Source organism: Gregarina niphandrodes (assembly GCF_000223845.1).
Source record: "Gregarina niphandrodes unplaced genomic scaffold scaffold00002, whole genome shotgun sequence".
Lineage (NCBI taxonomy): Eukaryota > Apicomplexa > Conoidasida > Eugregarinorida > Gregarinidae > Gregarina > Gregarina niphandrodes.
In genome coordinates this window covers 415,775-434,423 of record NW_011645774.1, presented here as the reverse complement: position 1 = coordinate 434,423, position 18,649 = coordinate 415,775, and the positions used below count along the sequence as shown (strand labels likewise).

General features: G+C 51.2%; 11 protein-coding genes across 11 annotated transcripts; 5 read left to right on the top strand and 6 right to left on the bottom strand.

The window, feature by feature from the left end:
- Positions 1-240: 240 nt before the first annotated feature.
- GNI_014630 (hypothetical protein) lies at positions 241-2,079 on the top strand (the record flags this gene model as incomplete). Its single annotated transcript, XM_011130632.1, has 1 exon — positions 241-2,079. One exon carries the CDS (start codon positions 241-243, stop codon positions 2,077-2,079), a length of 1,839 nt encoding a protein of 612 aa, XP_011128934.1.
- A 357-nt stretch (positions 2,080-2,436) lies between these two features.
- GNI_014620 (hypothetical protein) lies at positions 2,437-4,293 on the top strand (the record flags this gene model as incomplete). The annotated part of the gene is made up of 1 exon (XM_011130631.1): positions 2,437-4,293. One exon carries the CDS (start codon positions 2,437-2,439, stop codon positions 4,291-4,293), a length of 1,857 nt encoding a protein of 618 aa, XP_011128933.1.
- Positions 4,294-4,560: 267 nt separating this feature from the next.
- GNI_014610 (putative transmembrane protein) lies at positions 4,561-5,496 on the bottom strand (the record flags this gene model as incomplete). Its single annotated transcript, XM_011130630.1, has 1 exon — positions 4,561-5,496. One exon carries the CDS (start codon positions 5,494-5,496, stop codon positions 4,561-4,563), a length of 936 nt encoding a protein of 311 aa, XP_011128932.1.
- Positions 5,497-6,220: 724 nt separating this feature from the next.
- Positions 6,221-6,925, top strand: GNI_014600 (hypothetical protein; the record flags this gene model as incomplete). Its single annotated transcript, XM_011130629.1, has 1 exon — positions 6,221-6,925. One exon carries the CDS (start codon positions 6,221-6,223, stop codon positions 6,923-6,925), a length of 705 nt encoding a protein of 234 aa, XP_011128931.1.
- A 306-nt stretch (positions 6,926-7,231) lies between these two features.
- Positions 7,232-8,137, bottom strand: GNI_014590 (phospholipase/carboxylesterase; the record flags this gene model as incomplete). The annotated part of the gene is made up of 3 exons (XM_011130628.1): positions 7,232-7,386; positions 7,487-8,054; positions 8,102-8,137. 3 exons carry the CDS (start codon positions 8,135-8,137, stop codon positions 7,232-7,234), a joined length of 759 nt encoding a protein of 252 aa, XP_011128930.1.
- A 153-nt stretch (positions 8,138-8,290) lies between these two features.
- On the bottom strand, positions 8,291-8,839 carry GNI_014580 (hypothetical protein; the record flags this gene model as incomplete). Its single annotated transcript, XM_011130627.1, has 1 exon — positions 8,291-8,839. The coding sequence occupies one exon, from the start codon at positions 8,837-8,839 to the stop codon at positions 8,291-8,293; it is 549 nt and encodes a 182-aa protein (XP_011128929.1).
- Positions 8,840-9,004: 165 nt separating this feature from the next.
- Positions 9,005-11,995, bottom strand: GNI_014570 (putative SWI3, ADA2, N-CoR and tfiiib DNA-binding domain protein; the record flags this gene model as incomplete). The annotated part of the gene is made up of 1 exon (XM_011130626.1): positions 9,005-11,995. The coding sequence occupies one exon, from the start codon at positions 11,993-11,995 to the stop codon at positions 9,005-9,007; it is 2,991 nt and encodes a 996-aa protein (XP_011128928.1).
- Positions 11,996-12,273: 278 nt separating this feature from the next.
- On the top strand, positions 12,274-14,190 carry GNI_014560 (lipase; the record flags this gene model as incomplete). Its single annotated transcript, XM_011130625.1, has 1 exon — positions 12,274-14,190. The coding sequence occupies one exon, from the start codon at positions 12,274-12,276 to the stop codon at positions 14,188-14,190; it is 1,917 nt and encodes a 638-aa protein (XP_011128927.1).
- A 372-nt stretch (positions 14,191-14,562) lies between these two features.
- On the bottom strand, positions 14,563-15,243 carry GNI_014550 (hypothetical protein; the record flags this gene model as incomplete). Its single annotated transcript, XM_011130624.1, has 1 exon — positions 14,563-15,243. The coding sequence occupies one exon, from the start codon at positions 15,241-15,243 to the stop codon at positions 14,563-14,565; it is 681 nt and encodes a 226-aa protein (XP_011128926.1).
- A 538-nt stretch (positions 15,244-15,781) lies between these two features.
- On the top strand, positions 15,782-16,237 carry GNI_014540 (histone H2A; the record flags this gene model as incomplete). Its single annotated transcript, XM_011130623.1, has 1 exon — positions 15,782-16,237. The coding sequence occupies one exon, from the start codon at positions 15,782-15,784 to the stop codon at positions 16,235-16,237; it is 456 nt and encodes a 151-aa protein (XP_011128925.1).
- Positions 16,238-17,074: 837 nt separating this feature from the next.
- GNI_014530 (histone deacetylase) lies at positions 17,075-18,590 on the bottom strand (the record flags this gene model as incomplete). Its single annotated transcript, XM_011130622.1, has 2 exons — positions 17,075-17,461; positions 17,553-18,590. The coding sequence occupies 2 exons, from the start codon at positions 18,588-18,590 to the stop codon at positions 17,075-17,077; spliced, it is 1,425 nt and encodes a 474-aa protein (XP_011128924.1).
- Between the last annotated feature and the right edge of the window lie 59 nt (positions 18,591-18,649).

The following is an 18,649-nucleotide window of genomic DNA, read 5'->3' as shown; positions in this document are numbered from 1 at the left end:
AGGTGTGCTTAACGGACAGAAATAATCAGCCCCGAGACCGACCACCAAAACTCTAGTATTAGTATAAGTGGAAGGCCATGATAGTGAAGATGCTCCATTACAAAAAGATGCACCATGTCGGATGTGATTCCTTTCTTTGAGCCTTGTGCTAGCCTCTTTAGTGTTGCTGTTCCGAGCTCAGTGCCATGTATTTACGTATACTGGGTTAGCACGAGAGAGTGTTTCCGGAATGAGCCCAAGATGGTGTTGCTTTTGAACCCGATAGTGGAGAATATCGTGTTGGCTATACAGACGTGCCTTCGCCGGGAAGAACAGGTCTTTGACGTACCCAACGGCCCTAAACCTGAGAGCTTCAAGGACCATGGCTTACTGACTGAGTCGAACATGTGGGATAATTCTCTGGCGGAGTTGTTAAGAAAACTGAACGGAATGGCGGACAACTTGAGTTCCTTATTATTCGCGCCCTGGGCAGAAGCGACGGACCAGATGACCGCGACCTTTCTGCGTACTGTTGATGCGGTTGGAGACCAACTGTATGAGTACTTGGATGGTCAAAGACCAGCCTACACACCACCGAATCCACCGAAGCAAATCTTTGTGAAAAAAACCTCGACTGCGCCCAGCAAGTTCAATAAAGGTTACCAAGGTATATCTAGGTATCTCGCAGCCGCGAGAACGCGGACTCTGCCGATCCAGCAGTCCAACTTCTGGTTACCGGCCAATAGGCCAAATTTGCTCGCCGTACCGAAGACCTTCCAAGATTTCCTGGAACTATCCGCTATACAGATCTACGACTTGGCACTGCTTCTCTGGGGAACTCGAGCCTCTCCTCAAGGGTTATCCGGCGCGAAATCCTTTGCAAATGAATTCGATTACCACCATGAATACTGCAGACTAGTACGGGATGAGACCTCCCTTATATTTAATGTACCTATGGAATTTCTTGGGATCTGCTTAATGCAACACGGACTCACTCCTACGGAATCCCTTCTTTCTAGTCCCACTGCCAAAGCCCCCGGTCTGCCCCGACCTGGATCCCAGTCTGGAACTCTGCCTGGAGCGGTGGGGGAACGAAAGCGTTTCGACTGGTCTAAAGCGAGGTTTGGAGGGGGAGGTTTGGACCATGCCAGGGAGTTGTTGCTGCATTCCCTGCAAGCCATTTCGGGGGCTGCGGGGCAGTCTAGTGAGTTCCCGTACACTTTGATTGCAATGGCGATGATACACGAATATTCTGCGTTGATGGAAATGCATGAGAGGCTCGGGCGTCTGCAGCAAGTAAGCATCACTGACTTGCCGATGGCTGGAATCAAGAGACACGGTATGGTGGCCTCGCTGATCGCTTTAATCCGAAGAACCGATAACAGCGGGCTCTGCAAGGCTTTAATTGTAGAGCTAGACGAGTGGAAACGATTGGCTGAGGGTCGCCTCATTTGGCCCGAGCTCGACCGGACGGCGGAGCTGTGCCGCAGGAAAGGAGTGGAAACGGGATCGGCAAGCACTTCGCCGCGTGTGCTTTGTCCTGTGACCCAACTGTTGCCCATAACGGAGCTAGCAAAGGGTCGCAGCGGCTGCATACCACCTAGCTTCGTGTGTGGCTCCACACCCTTATTTTGCGAAATAGCAAAAAGCGCCATTTTCTTCTCTGTGACCGATGGTGACCATTGTAATCTCGCCAACCGTCTGCTGCCCCATATACGCAACTGGAATATCGTTGCTGGTGGCAACCGCAAAATGCGCAACTGGCTGCAACATCTGTACGGCGATATCGCGCACACTCCGGACATCTTCGGACTACTGCCCAAACTGAGAATTGGAGCAGACACTAGTGGACCCTTCCTGCCGCCTCTGCAGTGGGACACAGTCGCGCGACACTCCGCTGTGTACAGCGACGCGGATCTGCCTTCAATCAAACTACTCACATCTGCTAAGGATCATTTCAGTCCCGAACCTCTGCTGACCTCTGAGCTTTCGATTAAGAAGATCGTCGTCACCTACAAACAGAGCTACGGAGGCGGTCTTTTGCACGTATGCTTCCGGGATGTCTGTCTCAACTGGTACATGCTTAACGGGCAGATATAAGCAGCGCTACAACCAGTGCGCGTTGCGGAAGTGTATTCCGATTTCCGAAATCGAGCATCAGCAGTCGTCCTCAATGCATAGCATTCGTTTGTACTAGACACTAGTCTGTACCAGACACTAGTCTGTACCACCCTCCATATCGAGAGTCGCGTTAGAGGAAAGGGAGTGAGGTGCTCCATTACAAAAAAAGGCGGCACCATGTCAGATGTTATCCCTTCCTTTGAGGCTTGCTCTAGTCTCTTCAGTGTGCCTACCCCGAGCACAGTACCATGTGTTTACGTATACTGGGTTAGTACACGAGAGTGTTTTCGGGAGGAGCCAAAAATGGTGCTGCTTTTAAATCCGATAGTGGATAATATGGTGTCAGAAATAGAGCGATGTGTGAGACAAGAGACGTGGCTGCTGAGCAATAACTTGAAGTCTGACGGCGCGATGGACGGCGCGATGGACGGCGAGGGGGACGGTTTTCTCGTCGGCTCTGATAAGTTTATGGGAGAAGATGGTTTGTCTCTGTTACTAAGTTTAGATCACATGGCGGACGACTTAAGTTCCCTATTGCTGGCACCGTGGACGCAGGCCAGCGATCAAATGACGTCGACCCTTTTGCGAAGCTTCGAGGCCGTTGGAGACCAACTGTACCAGTTCCTGGACGGCCAAAGACCAATTTATAACCCATCGAATCCACCGAAGCAAATTTTTGTGAAGAAGACCTTGACTGCTCCCAGCAAATTCAACAAAGGCTATCAAGGCATATCTAGGTATCTAGCAGCCGCCCGAACACGGACCCTCGCTGTACAACAGTCCAACTTCTGGCTACCAACTACCGCCGGCAACGCGCTCGCGATCCCAAGCACCTTCCAAAAGTTTCTTGACATAGCCACTCTCCACCCTTACGATCTGGCGTCTAGACTCTGGGGGACCCAGGCGTCTCCGTTGGAGTTTCTACACAGCGAAACAGACTCCAAAGGAAATGATTGGAAAGTAGAACAGCAGGCGGCCGAATATCGTTCTAGCTATTGCAGGTTGATGACACAAGCTGAGACATCGATTCTGTTTGATGTGCCCATGGAGTTCGTTGGTATCTGCATGATGCAGCATGGGCTCACACCTTTACCTCAGCATCCTCTGGTCCTTCCGACACACCCTATAAAAAAACCACAATCAAAGGAGAAGTCGTCAGAGAAGAAGTCATCAGGAGAGCCGGTTACAGGACTGGCGGGAGAACATAGCATGTCGAGAGTGCACAGTTTCGGGTCTGGAGGTTTGGCTGATGCGAAGGGAGCATTATGGGATGCTCTCCGAGCTATTTCGGGTGCCACGGTTCAATCGAGTGAATACCCATATCTATTGATTGCAATGGCGATGGTACATGACTACTCTGCATCAACAAGGATGTACGAGATGATGGGCCGGTTGAAACAACGACGCATTCTAGAAATGATGTCATGGCCATCTATAAAACAACATGGCATGGTCGCCCATCTCATCAGTTTGGTTCGACTTACCAGTCGGGCTGAACCCTGCCCAGCTCTCCTGGCGGAAATGGAGGACTGGAAAGCAAAAGCAGAAGGCCGATTTATCTGGCCCGATCTGGACCGTACGGTGGAATTTTGTCGTACGAAAAATGTGGCGGGCAAATTGCCAAGGCTGCTTTGTCCCGTTACTGAGCTCTTGCCTATTACGGAGCTTTCCACTGACCACAAAGGTCGTTGTATACCGCCTAGTTTTGTGTGTGGCTCCACTTCCCCCTTTTGCGAAATCGCACAATCCGCCATTTTCTTCTCCCTCACCAATACTGCTCACTGTCATCTCGCAAACCGTCTGCTGCCATACCTAAGGAACTGGAATATCGTCGCCGATGGCGACCGCAAAGTGCACAACTGGCTGAAATATCTCTATGGCGAAATCGGAGACACTCAAAATATCTTCGAACTGCTACCGAAAACAAAAATTGCGGCGGACGCCACTGGGCCCTTCCTCCCGCCACTACAATGGGACACAGTCGCCAGACACACCGCCACGAACGGCCCACTCCCACCCGTAAAGCTGCACACGCCTTCCGACAAAAGCTCCAGTCTCGAACCTTTGATCACTTCCGAGCCTGCGGTCGACAAACTCATCGTCACATACAAACAGACATACGGGGGTGCCCTTTTGAGCGTCTGCTTTCGGCGCGTCTGTCTCAATTGGTATGTCATCAACGGACGCATCTAGCCGCCTTTTTAGCCCCTAGTCTTCACCCCCCGCCTCGACCCAATCCTGACTTTCTCCCACGCAGTCGTAGCTCCCATAGCGGGGTACGTTCCCGAACTCCATCAGTTAGTCTGGTTATGGAGGCTCGGTTCCGGATTGCGCGAGATGCGGATTAAAATCTATCTATCTAAGTATGCATGAGAGGTGGTTGGTAGTCTGGAGAGTTGTTTGCTTGCTTTGAGACTCGGTTGCCATGAGAAGGCTCCTCGGTCCCTAAGCAAAGCTTCTTTAGTCCTGACTTGGTGGGAGGGGCGACTTTGCCTTTGTTCCAGCGGGTTTTCGTCGATTAGGAACGACGTCCCATTCGGTGTCGCTGGTTGATGCGGTAAGCCGCTTCCGCCAGCGGTAGGTTGGTTTGAAGGTGTCGTATAGATAGCCGATAAGGTCTACGGTCCAATTGGCCCAGGGGAAGTAGTAAGCGGTGTCCATTAAGTACTCCTCGAGACCGGTGGCGGCAATGTCTGATCCAGGTGGGGTGGGGGGATATTCGTAGGCTACCGGTGCCTGGCTGGCTAAGCAGTAGACGTTATGGACGAGAAGTACAGAGGCCAACGCCTCGAGCTTGGGGACGTAGGCCAGCAGTAATGCTGAGGGTGCACACTGTCCGAAGGTCCAGAGCCAGTGTCTGTGATATTTGACGAGCCGGTCTTCCACACTTCCCGTGAAGACCGCCAAGGCCGACAGGTAGGACAGCGTCAACAGCTTGCCCAACGCCCGTACCAGCCAGAAACTTGAATTGCCCAACACCATGTGCAACACACACACGTGTGTAACCGATACCAACCCGATCCCAACCATCAAATACATCTCAGCCATCCGACTTCGAGGCGTCAACTGCCGACTAGCAGGACGACTCCCACCCTGCAACCTTCCCACTGCAGGTGGAGCAGCTTTCAGTAACCTCAAGTGCACAATCAACAACACCACATTCAACAACGCCCGCTTCAAACTCGGACACAATAACACACCCGGAACCACTGCCGACGTCGCCACAAAACTGAACACCAAACTATCTACGGCCAGCTGCTCAGAATGGTCTCTGTACAAAGCTACGCCAACAACCCATTTCCCACGAAACTCAAGTGAGAGATAACCATGTGAGACTATGGTGAGAGACCACCATGTGAGACAGCAATATGAAACACGGGAGTGGACCACGGACATGATCTGTAGCTGAGCGATCGTGGCTTGCGGTGTTCAATCTCGGGTGTGGGGGAAGGATGAGTACAATAGGCATTCCCGTTGTTCTTGACGCCTGCCCAGAACACGCTGGCCATTTTTATGACGACTGATTTCCTTCGAATTTCTCAGCCGTGGGTTGCGCCACACGTTTTGCTTGTGGATAGGCACGTAGCAGATCGAATAACTGGGGACAGGCTGACTTATTTGCAGGTAACGCAGGATAATGGTACGCCCCCCCGCCCTCTCGATCGTATCCCGGTCCAGGCCTCGTATCCCGTCTTATTCACTCATTACAGAAAGCGTGCTGGTAACTGCAGGCACGGAGGCTGACAAAGCGATTTCGGTGGAGCTCACTGATACCGGGAAAGTCATGTAAGTAACTTGTAACCCGTTAACGCTCTACCCCCTTGACGCTGTACCCCCTTGACGCTCTACCCCCTCGACGCTCTACCCCCTTGGCGCTCTACCCCCTTAACGCTGTACCCCCTTTACGCTGTACCCCCTTTACGCTGTACCCCCTTAACGCTGTACCCCCTTAACGCTGTACCCCCTTTACGCTGTACCCCCTTAACGCTGTACCCCCTTTACGCTGTACCCCCTTAACGCTGTACCCCCTTTACGCTGTACCCCCTTAACGGTGTGCCCGGTTACGGTGCTGGTCTTTAGTTTATCCTATCGGGATGAGGGTCTGACCTATTCAATGAAGATGGTGTTAAAATGGATCTATTCATTGTTTGGGACGTGGATAATTGTGGACAACGATTTCCGGACGCAGAGATCAAGTTTGTGGGAGGAGGTTCGGGCGGTGTCGCGTGAGTACATGCACCCCCAAGTGCCGCGTGTAGCGTTAGAGGGTGTGCTTCCGCCGGGTCAATTTCAGGATTTGGTGTCGAGTGGAGAGAGTGGTATTTTGAAGATCGAGATAGGTGGAAAAAGCACAGCTCAGTCTTGCCCTGCCGTCGAGGAAGAGGTGCAGCGGGTGGTGTGGGACGAGTCGGAGGATCCCGGGTGGGATACGGTGCGGACGATCGCCTTGCGTAAGGGGTGTACGGTGTGTGTGCTGGTGAAGAACAAACACGACCGGTTGGGACTGTACCACTTCGTGAGCAAACAGGACGTGGCGGAACGACCACTGGTGGTTGCACGGGCGCAGCTGAGATTTAGCCAACTCAAAATACTGGTCGCACAAGCCTGCCGACGCCCACTCGCAATCGCACGTAGCGTCCGTCTGGACAACCGACTACCACCACGCACCTACGAACTAGATCCCTTAACCCAACTAGCACAGGAACTCGAAGCAGACCCCACCCTCGGACACGACCCATGGACACGTCTCCAACAAGCCGGAGCCGCCTCCTTCGCATCCTGCGTCGCCCGAGGCAACTTCGACAGCAAAATACTAGAACCTTGAATGAGGACAGTGAGCACAGTGCACTACCGTACTAACGCACAGTGGACCCATCGGACAGACGCATAGTGGACCCATCGGACAGACGCATAGTGGACCCATCGGACAGACGCATAGTGGACCCATCGGACAGACGCATAGTGGACCCATCGGACAGACGCATAGTGGACCCATCGGACAGACGCATAGTGGACCCACCGGGCGAAAAAAACATCGTTCAAAGAAAGGACAATTTCCGTTCATCATGCACAATTTATTGTTCTGTGCACACTCTCAATATACCGGGCTCTTGCCCGAGCCTTGCAACTCCTATAAATTCGCGGTTAGGAACTGCATAATATCCGCAATCTCTTCGGTGCAGACTTCGTGGGCGCAATTTTCGTACAGCTTGATGTCGTAATTCTTCACCCCCATTTGGTCCAGCATCTGGCCATTCAACGGACTCCATCGTACCACAAAGTCAGCTACAGACACATAATTCGCAACCACCGTGTGTGTTTGTTTGGGACACACCTGTTTTGTTCGGCACGTGTTTTGCCGATCTAGTGTTATCGTGGAGGTTACTCTTGCCATGACAGTGGAGGATTTTGGTGGACCTGGCAATGTCTGTGACGTTTGCGCCGAGCGGCGTCATCCTTGCAGGTACCCAGCCGCTCATGACGATGAGGCCCGCTAGTTTCCGAGTGGATTGTAGCGCAATGTGGTAACTCAGTGCTCCGCCTTGGGAGAAGCCTCCAATGACAATATTGCTAATGGTTGGGTTCTCTTTGAGTGTTTGATCGATCAGGCCTTCCACCATTTTGCGGCTCTCTTCAAACCCTTCCCAGTCGTCCTTTCCTTCGGGGCCCAAGGTAAATATGTCGCCCCAAGCGGTCATGGCTTGCCCATTCACCCACGATATAGGCCTCAGTCCCGCGTTCGGGCAGAGGACCACCGTTTGATCATGCAGATCCGGCTTCTTCAGTAAGACCGTAGTCAGCAACTGCTTCATGTCATTACCATCGCTGCCCAGGCCATGCAGGAAGACGACTACCAAAAGTTGCGCGTCGTCAAATTGAAGGAACTGACCGGTTTGCAGAACCAGGGAATTAGGGGGTCGACTGAGTGCAGGACCAGGCAGTGTAGGACCGATCTGCAGGGCCGGACTGAGTGCAGGGTCGAACTGAACGCAGGATCTACCTGCAGGGCCCTCTTACTGAGGTTCTTCTTAACCATTATTTTTTACAACGTGTAAAAGCCAACTAGTTAGAGCCAACTCGTTGAAGCCAACTGGTTGAAGCCAACTGGTTAGAGTCAACTGGTTGGAGCCGACCGGTTGAAGCCGACCGGTTGAAGGATACCAGCTGAAAGTGACATAAAAAGCGACGGTTACTGCGGTATGAGGCAGTGGCTTAGGTTGACGCAGCGAACATTGTCGCAGCTCATAGGGAGAGGTCCTCCTTGGGTGTCGCTCTTGAGTAGCAACTCGAACGTTTCGTTGCTGGCAAAGATGTAGGCGAGAATGCGAGTGACGTAACTCAGTCGCGTCTCTCCGCCTTCCTTCACACGCAGGACCGCCGCGCCGTCCTCGATGCCAACGTCACCGTACCAGAGGACGCAGTATGGCTCCACCGCCAAAGGGTTGTCTCGAGAATCAGTGTTAGTCAACAACTGTCTGAGGACGTCCCGCAGGTCCGGATTTTCTCCCATGGTCGGCCACAAATCCGATATCCGCGGTTTGAGCATCGAGTTCCAATTATTAATCATCTTAGCAATCGCCTCTTCTGATCGCCGCTCAAACTTGATTGGATCGTAGCCGGACGCATCTGAAGAGTTGTTGACGGTATCTGTGTCATTGTCATCGATGTCGGCAGCGCTTCCGCCAAATAATGTTTGCAGAGGTACACCACCACAAGAACACCATCCTTTCGTGCTCATGGCGCACCTCTCTCCGAACAACGCCCCTCATCAGTCAAAAGTTACAGACATACATTGTTATTGCATTATTGTAATTCCATTATGGTCATTGGACACGTGTGTGCACGCGAGTGTTAGTTGCCGCGCATTAATTACTGGCGCGCTGCAATTCATTTGCAAGCACGGTCAGTTGACAACCTTCATATTCTCGTCATCGAGCGCCTCCAGCTCCGTTGTAATGAACTGGTATTCTTCCTCATGCGGGAGTACGGTGGCCAACTCTTCTTGCAAAGCGGTTTTCGAAATCGTTGTCGCTGCCTTCGCATCCGAGTTGCTTGCTGCCACCAACACAAGGTCATTGATTCGCGCCTGCGGTTGGATGCGCGTTTGACTCGCGGGTTGATCTTTCTTTTGCTGGCTTGCTGGGTGGCTCGGTTGTTTTGAACACTTGGGTCGAATAGCATGTTTACTAAAGAACCTCATGTTATCGAGACTGGACGTTGTAGCATCGCCGGCCCAGTCGGGCAAGACCTGACGGAGCAGAGACCGGTCTGGGTTGGACGCAGATGACTGGTTTTCGCCAAGATCTGCGCCGAACGTATCGTCGAAGAACGAGTAGCGCTTGACCCTACATGATGGCTCTTGGCGTTCTACTGTACGTACCGCGTGGAGGCTGTCGACAGGTAGATCTATTCCCTTGCTCGTTGGATCCAGTGCCTGTTGAAGATTGATTTCATCTAACTTGACGTCATCTAACTTGACGTCATCTAACTTGACGTCATCTGACTTGACACCCTCTAACGGGGCGCCCCCTAACGGGGCGCCCTCTAACGGGACACCGGAGTCGGCGTTGCCTTGGTTGCTAAAAGGGCGCGCATCACTGCCCGCTTCCTGCCAGTTTTCCGTCTTGGATGGCGCTGGAGGTGTGAGCAGAGTTGCTTTCAGGTTGACTTCCTGTACAAAAGTTCTCTCTGAAAGGAGCCTTGTCATGCGCCACTTTCGGTAAGGGTCTCGCTTGCCAAAGCTCTCGGCCTCAGCAACCGGCAGTTTCGCCCCATTCTTATTCTTCGTCCTGATCTTGCTCTTGCGACAGGACTCCGTATATCTCTCCGTCAGTAAGTCGGCAAATTTCGCCGCGCAACTATCAGGCGTTCTACTCCCCAACTTCTCAGCAATAGCACCCCAGTCCGCCTGACCGTACTTCGCCACCAATTCCTCTAAACGTGCCTCCTCAGGTGCCGTCCAAGCCACATCTCCTACGTCCACCACGCCCTCATCTGCATGGCCCAATAATACGCTACTCAATGGTACATTACCCAATGGTACATTACCCAATGGTACATTACCCAATGGTACATTACCCAATGGTACATTACCCAATGGTACATTACCGGGAAGTGTACTATTAACAAGTCCTTCCCTCAACCCCGTATCGTCGTCCTCAGTCGCGGGCAAACTTCGATCCGCTGTATCAGACCGAAAACGGCAACTTTCAGATTTACACAGAACTACGCGCTCAGCCCACACACGGCCAGAGCTTGGGAACGGAAAGCTACCAGATGTGTCATCATTAGATTTGTCGTCATTTGTGTTGACGTCAATTGTGTTGACGTCATTTGTGTTGATGTCACTAAATGGAACATTCTCGTAGTCTGGTGAGTCGGTAGATACCGGCGAGCAGGATATCATTATCACGGGAGAGTTGTGCTCTTCCCTGCCTCGCCTTTTCTTTATCCCGGAATCGCTAATAGATGCATCAGATGTAGGCAACATACGACGGTGTGTTACTGTGCTCACTGGGTCAATGCCTTTTGCTTGATCATCGCTTTCCGCTTGAGCTCGGGTTTGACCGCGCACTGAGGGAGGATGAATTTTCGCACACGTTTCGCGTCCCCTGGCTTTCGGCTTCCGTTTCTGTTGCTTGGTAGTAGCCATGGCGATCTCGCGGCAAATGCGAGGAGGTGAGCGTAATGGAGATCTGCCTGCGGATGATGCTGGCTCTTTCGGCCTCATTGAATTGTTGATTGATGATCCGTGTCCTGATAGATGGCCGGGTATGTGTTCCGAATTGCGGTCAAACCCGGGTTCGAGTTCGTTGTCCGACCCGAGTTCTGAGCTGGAGTTGTCAGCCCTCTCGGGGACTAGATCCTGGTCGGTTTTTAATCGCGAACTTCCGGTCTCGGAAGCCTCATGTTTTCGTTTACCGGAACGTCTTGGTTGATCGCACAGGAGATTCGCAATAGTCAAAAGACCAGGGGCCTGCCGCATCTCATCCAAGTCGTGAAATACCGGTTTACTATGACGGGATTCAGAAGCCGTGGCCAGACGAGATGATCGTTGTATACGACCCTGGTGGTTCGTGCTATTGTCCTTGTCGTCCGCGCTATGATCCATTCGGCCGCAATTAGCGTTCTTGCTCTCCATTGGGACGGTGTGATTGGGAGGAATGTGATGGCTGGAGTCGGTGTCACTCGGGTTGGAGTGAGGGTGAATTGGGGGGCTAGCTATAAGGCTAATTCTAGGGTCTGGATGCTCGCTAGGGTCTAGATGCTCGTTAGGGTCTAGATGCTCGCTAGGGTCTAGATGCTCGCTAGGGTCTAGATGCTCGCGAGGTACTTGGTGTTTCTGAGCTTCTCGTCTTTGGGTCGCGGGAGGGAGTTGACCAAGACTCTGGATCTGCTGAGTAGCGCACTTGGCGCTTTTGCCAGCTCCAGGTGGCTTCCGCTTTTGAGGCCGTTTGAAGCCTTCAAAAGTGTGTTGTAGTTCAGCCTCGTTATCAAGGGTGTATCCTGCACCTTGACCATCATTGACGCGTTGGGTATCATCGGCCCGCAAATGCACCGGATTGCTTCTTGCGCTGACCGTCTTCGTGCTGGCTTCTTTCGACTTATCCTTTCTTGCTCCACACGCGTTTGCTCTGACCGAAGTTGTCCCGGTACCCGAACTTGTCCCGGTACCCGAACTTGTCCCGGTGCCCGAACTTGTCCCGGTGCCCAAACTTGCCCCACCGAGCTTTGTCCCACTCGGCTGCGATCTGTTCGACTGCGATCTGTTCGACTGCGCTCTGTTCGACTGCGTTCTATTCGACTGCGTTCTATTCGACTGCGATCTGTTGGCTTCATGTTTCGTTCCGTGCAATACATCATTAATTATACCTGGAGCAAACAGATATTTCATACATTCTGAAAAAAAATTATACCAAGCACAGCTCATTGGATCCCTTTCGGTATAAGTCCTTTATTAGCATCTACTTGGCTTTTATTTGTCTCTTGCTTGACACTTGCTAGTGGCTGCTGTTGACGACATTTTCCTAGCCAGTTACACTTGACTTATTGGTGTGATTTTCTCGCCATACATCTACCAGAGGTACTAGAGGTACATCTACCAGAGGTACTAGAGGTACATCTACGAGAGGTACTAGAGGGTTGTTACTTACTGAATCAGACGAGTCCAGTATGAGTTTGAGTTACGTGGAAGATTTGAACACTTTGGAGCCGATCGCTATAAACGATGCGGATCCTAAGTTGGTGATTAAAGCTCAGGAGCGAGCAGATAAGATTGGAAAGATGGGGGTAAGATACATTGGTCCTGTAGCGCCAAAGTTTGCTGATGCGTATAGTACAGTTCGACCTTTATTGGTACGTTTGTCTATGATGACAACTCGTTCGGCGTATCGATCATTTAAATTGTTGAGTCAATTGCAGCGTGTAGTTCAGGATCCATATTTGCCATCAGATGTGTCTAGCCTGCCATTGGTGCCAGCGGATGATGCTGATAGAGTTGCCCTATTCCGTACATGCGCCTTGCTGTCTTCTGCGGTGTATTCATTGAAGAGTGTGCAAACCCATAATTTGAAGAGCGTGAATAGTGCAGGTCGTAGCGAACAGAAGAAATTGGGAAATATAAAGTATCGTCTTACTAAAGTTGTGTCGGGTATGGAGATACTACTGACTAACGAGAACGAGGGTGTTTGTCAACCTGTATTTGCCGTATGCAGTGATGGAAAGGCATATTTTATTGTAGTAAGAGGTTCTAGTGCTGTGGAGGATTTTGCCACCAATTTGATGTGCGATCCATTAGACGGGGATTTGGGTCCTCATAGAGGCATGGCTCTATCGGCAGATTGGTTGGATAAGCGTATCCGTAAGCATTTGTTGGCATTTATTGAGAAGCATCCGAAGGCCAAAATTATACTTACTGGACATTCATTGGGTGCTGGGTCTGCTGCGCTTCTGACGATTAAATGGTTAAAGGAATTACCACAGTTTGCCGCAAGGATACAGTGTGTGGCAATAGCATGTCCTGCCATTTTGAATGAACATGATTCCTACGTAAGTACTGACAGAATAAAGACAATTATATTCGGTAAGGACATCGTGCCCCGACTATCGTTTGGCTCCTTCCGAGATTTGTTGGTCCAAATGAAGGCCTTGGCTGATCTAGAAGTAGAAGGTAGTGGAGCGGTTTCGTCAGCGGGTTCAGCCATCATTAATATGGCCGGAGACGGAGTTGTTGTGGTGGAGACAGGAACTCCCGACTATGATGCGGTGTCGGATACGTCTACAGCTGCGTCTTCTAGTAGAAAAGGAAAGAAGCCAATGGGAAGAAAAACACCTGGCAGATTGTTGAAGAAATTGGCCGAAGATTCAAGCAGCGAAGATGAGGAATGGAAAAAACTACCCGAACGATTAGATCAGCTAGAGTCGTACGAAAGTATTCGAAACGTCATTCTTACCGATGTTAACTTCTCCGGTCTCAGTGAGGCGGAAAGGCTACAACAAAATAAGGCCTTAGCCGCACAATTGGCAAGGGCTAAAGTAACATTCGGTGGAGCAAGCTTCAATCAGATACACACGATTTTAAAGAAGCGAGTTAAGCAACTAGATGCCAGGAGAAAGAAGTTATTGAAGAATCCATCAGGCAAACCCAGCTGGTGGAAAAGATTAGGATGGAAAATTCTAAAATTCTGGTATGGAGGATGTAGACCAACCACCAAAAAAATTAGTGCAACTACTGAACAACAAAATCAATTACTCGACCTTTGTATGAAGGAGATCAAACAACTACGATGCTCATCAAGTCTTAGATTTCTAGTACCACCTGGTGAAATTTTCTTATGTGTTCCTCGCATACAATTCGTTGAACAAGAGAGAGATCTTCCCAAGATTAAAAAAGTACTTAAGGGTCAATGCTACATGTTCAAATTAGACAGACATACCTTCAATCAACAAGCCCTTCAACCTATTTGGAGTATAAGCGCCTTTAGACAACATAGTATGAGCTGCTACCTTCAAGCCCTAGCTCCTGATACCCTTAGCAAGTGCCCACTGGATATGATACTTGAAGAATCTGGCGCTGACGACAAAAAATAGATATTAGATTTTGTATAGTAATTTGGACGCATCTATTTTCTGGACACACTTTTCTCTAATGGGAATTTTAAGTTAAGCCTCCTTGTGAAAGGAACATTTTTAAAACAAGTTCGACCACACATCCTCTCATTAGTGGTGCGTTGCAAGTGAGTGAGTGGCACGTTGCAAGTGAGTGAGTGGACCAAGTGAGTGGATCGTGTTACAAAGTAAAAAAGGTTCCCAAATAAGTTTGTATCTTTTTCCCATACCCAAATACCCTGCCCATACTTTGTTTGTAAAGTTTAGGCCGCCCAGTTGGTTGGTTAATTGGCTTACGCCGCAAGGCAACTCCCCGATGTTTCGCACTGACTAGCGTAGTTGAGAACTTACTGACTAGCTTTCATTGTTGTCACCCCAATTGGTTTTGCCAATAGTATTTGTATACGTTGCGGTAAGTTGTAGTGTATGCCAGTCCAGCCCGATGCAGTTATTGTATGACGTGCTTTTGATCCAGTAGCCGTTGGCCAGTGAGAGATTTGATTTTTTGTCTAAAGTAAATTGGATTAAGGCATCAGTCTTGTTCACCACCACTCCGGTGTTGAGAGGGCGGGCGAAGTAGAGCCGTGATCCGCAGACCGAACCTTCGATTTCCCCTGTTATGTTATCTGTGACCAGGCCCTTTTCTTTGGCAAACATTTGCAGTCCCGGCTGGCATGCTTCGTAACTGCTTCCTGCCTGTGCTTTGTAGGTATTTACCAGCAACTCAACACTACTTAGGTGATATTGTCGATCAGTGACTGGCATGCTGAAATCAATGCCAGTCGGCTTAATCCACCACTGGTCAGGGGTACATGTATCATGCCGAGGTACTTGTACCATCAGCGACGCAGTAGCATTACACGGAGCCTGATCCACGCACGACCGCGCTTTACTCAAAGTCCCATAATCCGCACACTCAGAACAACCAACTGGTTCATCCACGTACAACATGTACCACTTCGTCCGCGGCAACTTATCCAATAGCAATTGACCAAAGACCACCGACAACAAAGCAAAGTTCAACCAACCGACCATGTCTCTATCTTTTCACCCAACGGAAAATTACGCGCTAGCAATTCCCCAACAGCGGACTTGACTTGCGCTGAGCGGCACACACGCCAGCACGAAAGCGGGCACACACGCCAGCACGAAAGCGGGCACACACGCCAGCACGAAAGCGGGCGCACACGACAGCACGGACGCGAGCACGCATGCGGAAGTGAGCAGGCATGCGGACGCAGTGTGCAGGTGACGCACACTCGCGTGTGACGCACACACGCGTTTCTGCCTGACACACACTCGCGCGTGTGTGTGTGCTGACGAGACAGCCGCCCGAAACAATGCAGTGGTCTGTGGGTGTTGCATTGGGGTTCATCTACGCCCGTGGGTGTTGCTGGACAGCAGATGCTGGCAAGTGCAGCCGAGGGCTAAATCGAACGGGCTGGAAGTAGAGCTGTGTCCTTTTTCGTGGATCACGGCCAAAGGCCCCAGGCTACAGTAAAAAGTTTCCTCCTAAGAGTATTTGAATGGAAGGAAGAGGGGTCTGGGAGTGAATGTAATTTTTTTCTTTTTGATGAGTGGCAAGACGACCGCGAAGGCGGCGAGTAAAACTCGGTCGCAGAAGGCGGGTTTGATCTTTCCGGTGGGTCGTATTGCACGGCATCTGCGGAACGGGCGGTATGCGAAGCGGATTGGTGCGGCTGCGCCCATCTTCATGGCGGCAGTATTGGAGTACCTGACGACGGAGGTGTTACATCTGGCGGGAACAATGGCGAATGAGCAAGGCAAGTTGCGCATCACGCCTCGCTTCATTCAACTGGCCGTACGTACCGATGAGGAACTCAACGACTTCCTCGGCAATGTCATTATTGCCAGTGGCGGAGTCTGTAGTGAAACTGCAGTCGCCACCTCTCTCTCTACACCCAGCACAGCTTCTAGCAAAAAAAAGAAGAAACCCGCTGAAGAAGATGACGACGAAGACGAAGATGAGGAAGAAGAAGAAGAAGTACAAGACAGCCAGCGCTACTAACTTGTGTCGTCTCGCTCACTAGCTCCGGCTTGCCCAACCAGGCAGGTTAGAAATCCCGACTCCCGAACGAAGAATTTCTTGTGGGATGCGAACCAGCCCCTCACCAGAGCCTCTCACCCGCACAGAGTTCCCCGGTTGGTCAAACCCCCGCGCAGCTGGCCGGTCAAGACCCCCGCACAGCTGGCGGTCAAGACCCCCGCACAGCTGGCCGGTCAAGACCCCCGCACAGCTGGCCGGTCAAGACCCCGCACAGCTGGCCGGTCAAGACCTTGCCCGGCTGCTAACTATCTACTCTGTATTTTTTCGTGGCGTTTGAACCTTTATGTCTAGTTTCCACCGCTGAGGTTTCCACCACTGAGGTTTCCACCGCTAAGGACCGTGCTGGCTGACTGGGTATCTGACTGACCGGGTGGCTGGAACGATTCCAGACAACTTCCACTCACCTGAGCAAGCCACCCCTCTGCCCCGTTGATACTCTAGCCCACTTCGTTGGTCCTCCGCCCACTTCGTTGGTCCTCCGCCCGTTTGTTGTTCTCCGCCCGTTTGTTGTTCTCCGCCCGTTCGTAGGTTCTTCGCTTTTTATGAATCCCCTCGCTGTGAGTTGACGATAGCGTTCCCGCTCTCTCCCAGTGCCAGGCCAACAGTCGCAACGTCAACGTGGTGAGTATCCCCCACACAGCCAGCTCATGCAGAGCTAGCTCTGGACGGCTGTCCAGAATAACTCTGGTCCTGACCCGGAGTCAAGATATCGTCCAGATCCAGGATGTCATGTTTCGCTTGGTCTAGTGTACTTGGTCCAGTGTACTTGGTCCAGTGTACTTGGTCCAGTGTACTTGGTCAGTCGCCGTTAACAATAAGGTCGGTGTGTCCTTTAGCGATTTCGAGATGTTTCATGGATTGGTCGCGATCGTCGTAGTCATCGACGTTGGCTCGGCGGAGTCTATGTGGAATCATCATTTCGTAGATGTCCGCCAATCCTCCGCCTTCCCACTCCACCGTGTACTGGTCAATTTCATCTTCGTCCTCTTCGGGGGCCACAGCGGGTGTGAAGAAGTCTGCAGGCACACGTGAGAATTGGACACTCGGAGCGTGCTCCAGCTGCGCCAGGTGCTTGAAAATCTTCGTCTTGATTTGCTGTACATACGCCTCGCTGTTCTTGTTCCCCGAAGTGGGGTCCGGCTCCAAATGTAGGTTATAGTGCGGTCCGAAATACTCGTAATACTCCTACCACGGCAAAGTGTGTGCAGTGCACAAAGTGTGTGCACACACTTTGTCCAGAGAAGTGTGTGTGTAAAAAAGTGTGTGTGTGGTTTACGTTGACGGGGACTCGGTTATCGATATCTTCATGTTTGCCAAGTGCGACAGCGGTTTCGTAAACCCAGGCACGGGCGACATTCCGTATTGTGTAGCCACCACCTCCGAGGATAATCAAGGGTATACCTAGGCTTTTGGTCCATTGTACGCAGGCTCCATGTCCCTTGGTGGTCATGTTGAAATTGCCCAGGCGGTCGCCCGTGATGCTATCAGCGCCGCATTGGAGGACAATGGCTTCAGGGCGGTAGACGTCTACACATCGTTGTATGATTTGTTTATAAAGTGTGACGTACATTTCGTCTGTGATGCCGTCATCGAGCGGAACGTTGACGGCGTAATAGCGGCCGGCGCCGGCTCCAACATCTACAACGTCGCCGGTGCCAGGGAAGAACTCGCCGTATTTGTGGAAGGAGACGGTCATGACGCGGTGGGAGAGGTAGAAGGCTTCCTCGACGCCATCGCCATGGTGTACGTCTATGTCGATGTACATTACTCGAGCGTGGTACTTTAGTAACTCCAATATGCCTAGCACAATATCGTTCACATAACAGAAACCCGCCGCCTCCGACCGTTTTGCGTGGTGCAATCCGCCGCTCCAATTCACCGCGATGTCACAATTACGATGATTAAGCTGCATTGCGCTGTCGATCGTCGCTCCCGCACAACTTGATTGAAACTCGAATAACCCGTCAAATACTGGACAATCATCCGTCTGACTCAAATTGAATCGGTTCAAACGCCCACCATACATCTTGAAGTTGTCCACCGTTATCTCCGATAAGAAATTCACATACTCACTGTCGTGGAACTGAGCCAACTCCACGTGTCCCGCATCATGTGGCCGAAATACGTCCATGTGCTTATACAATCCATATGACAAAATCAACGAATGCGCCATCCGAATCCTCTGCGGCTTCATCGGATGTCCGGGACCATAGTAATAACTACCAATGTCCGGGTCGTAAAAGTACGCCACCTTCTGACTGTAATCCCGTCGACCCACCGCATATGAATGATTCACCGTAGGATCGAATTCCATACTCCAGTTCCAAAAAAACCACAAACAAAAACCGACTCCCCCTCAAGGCCCCCCTCAAG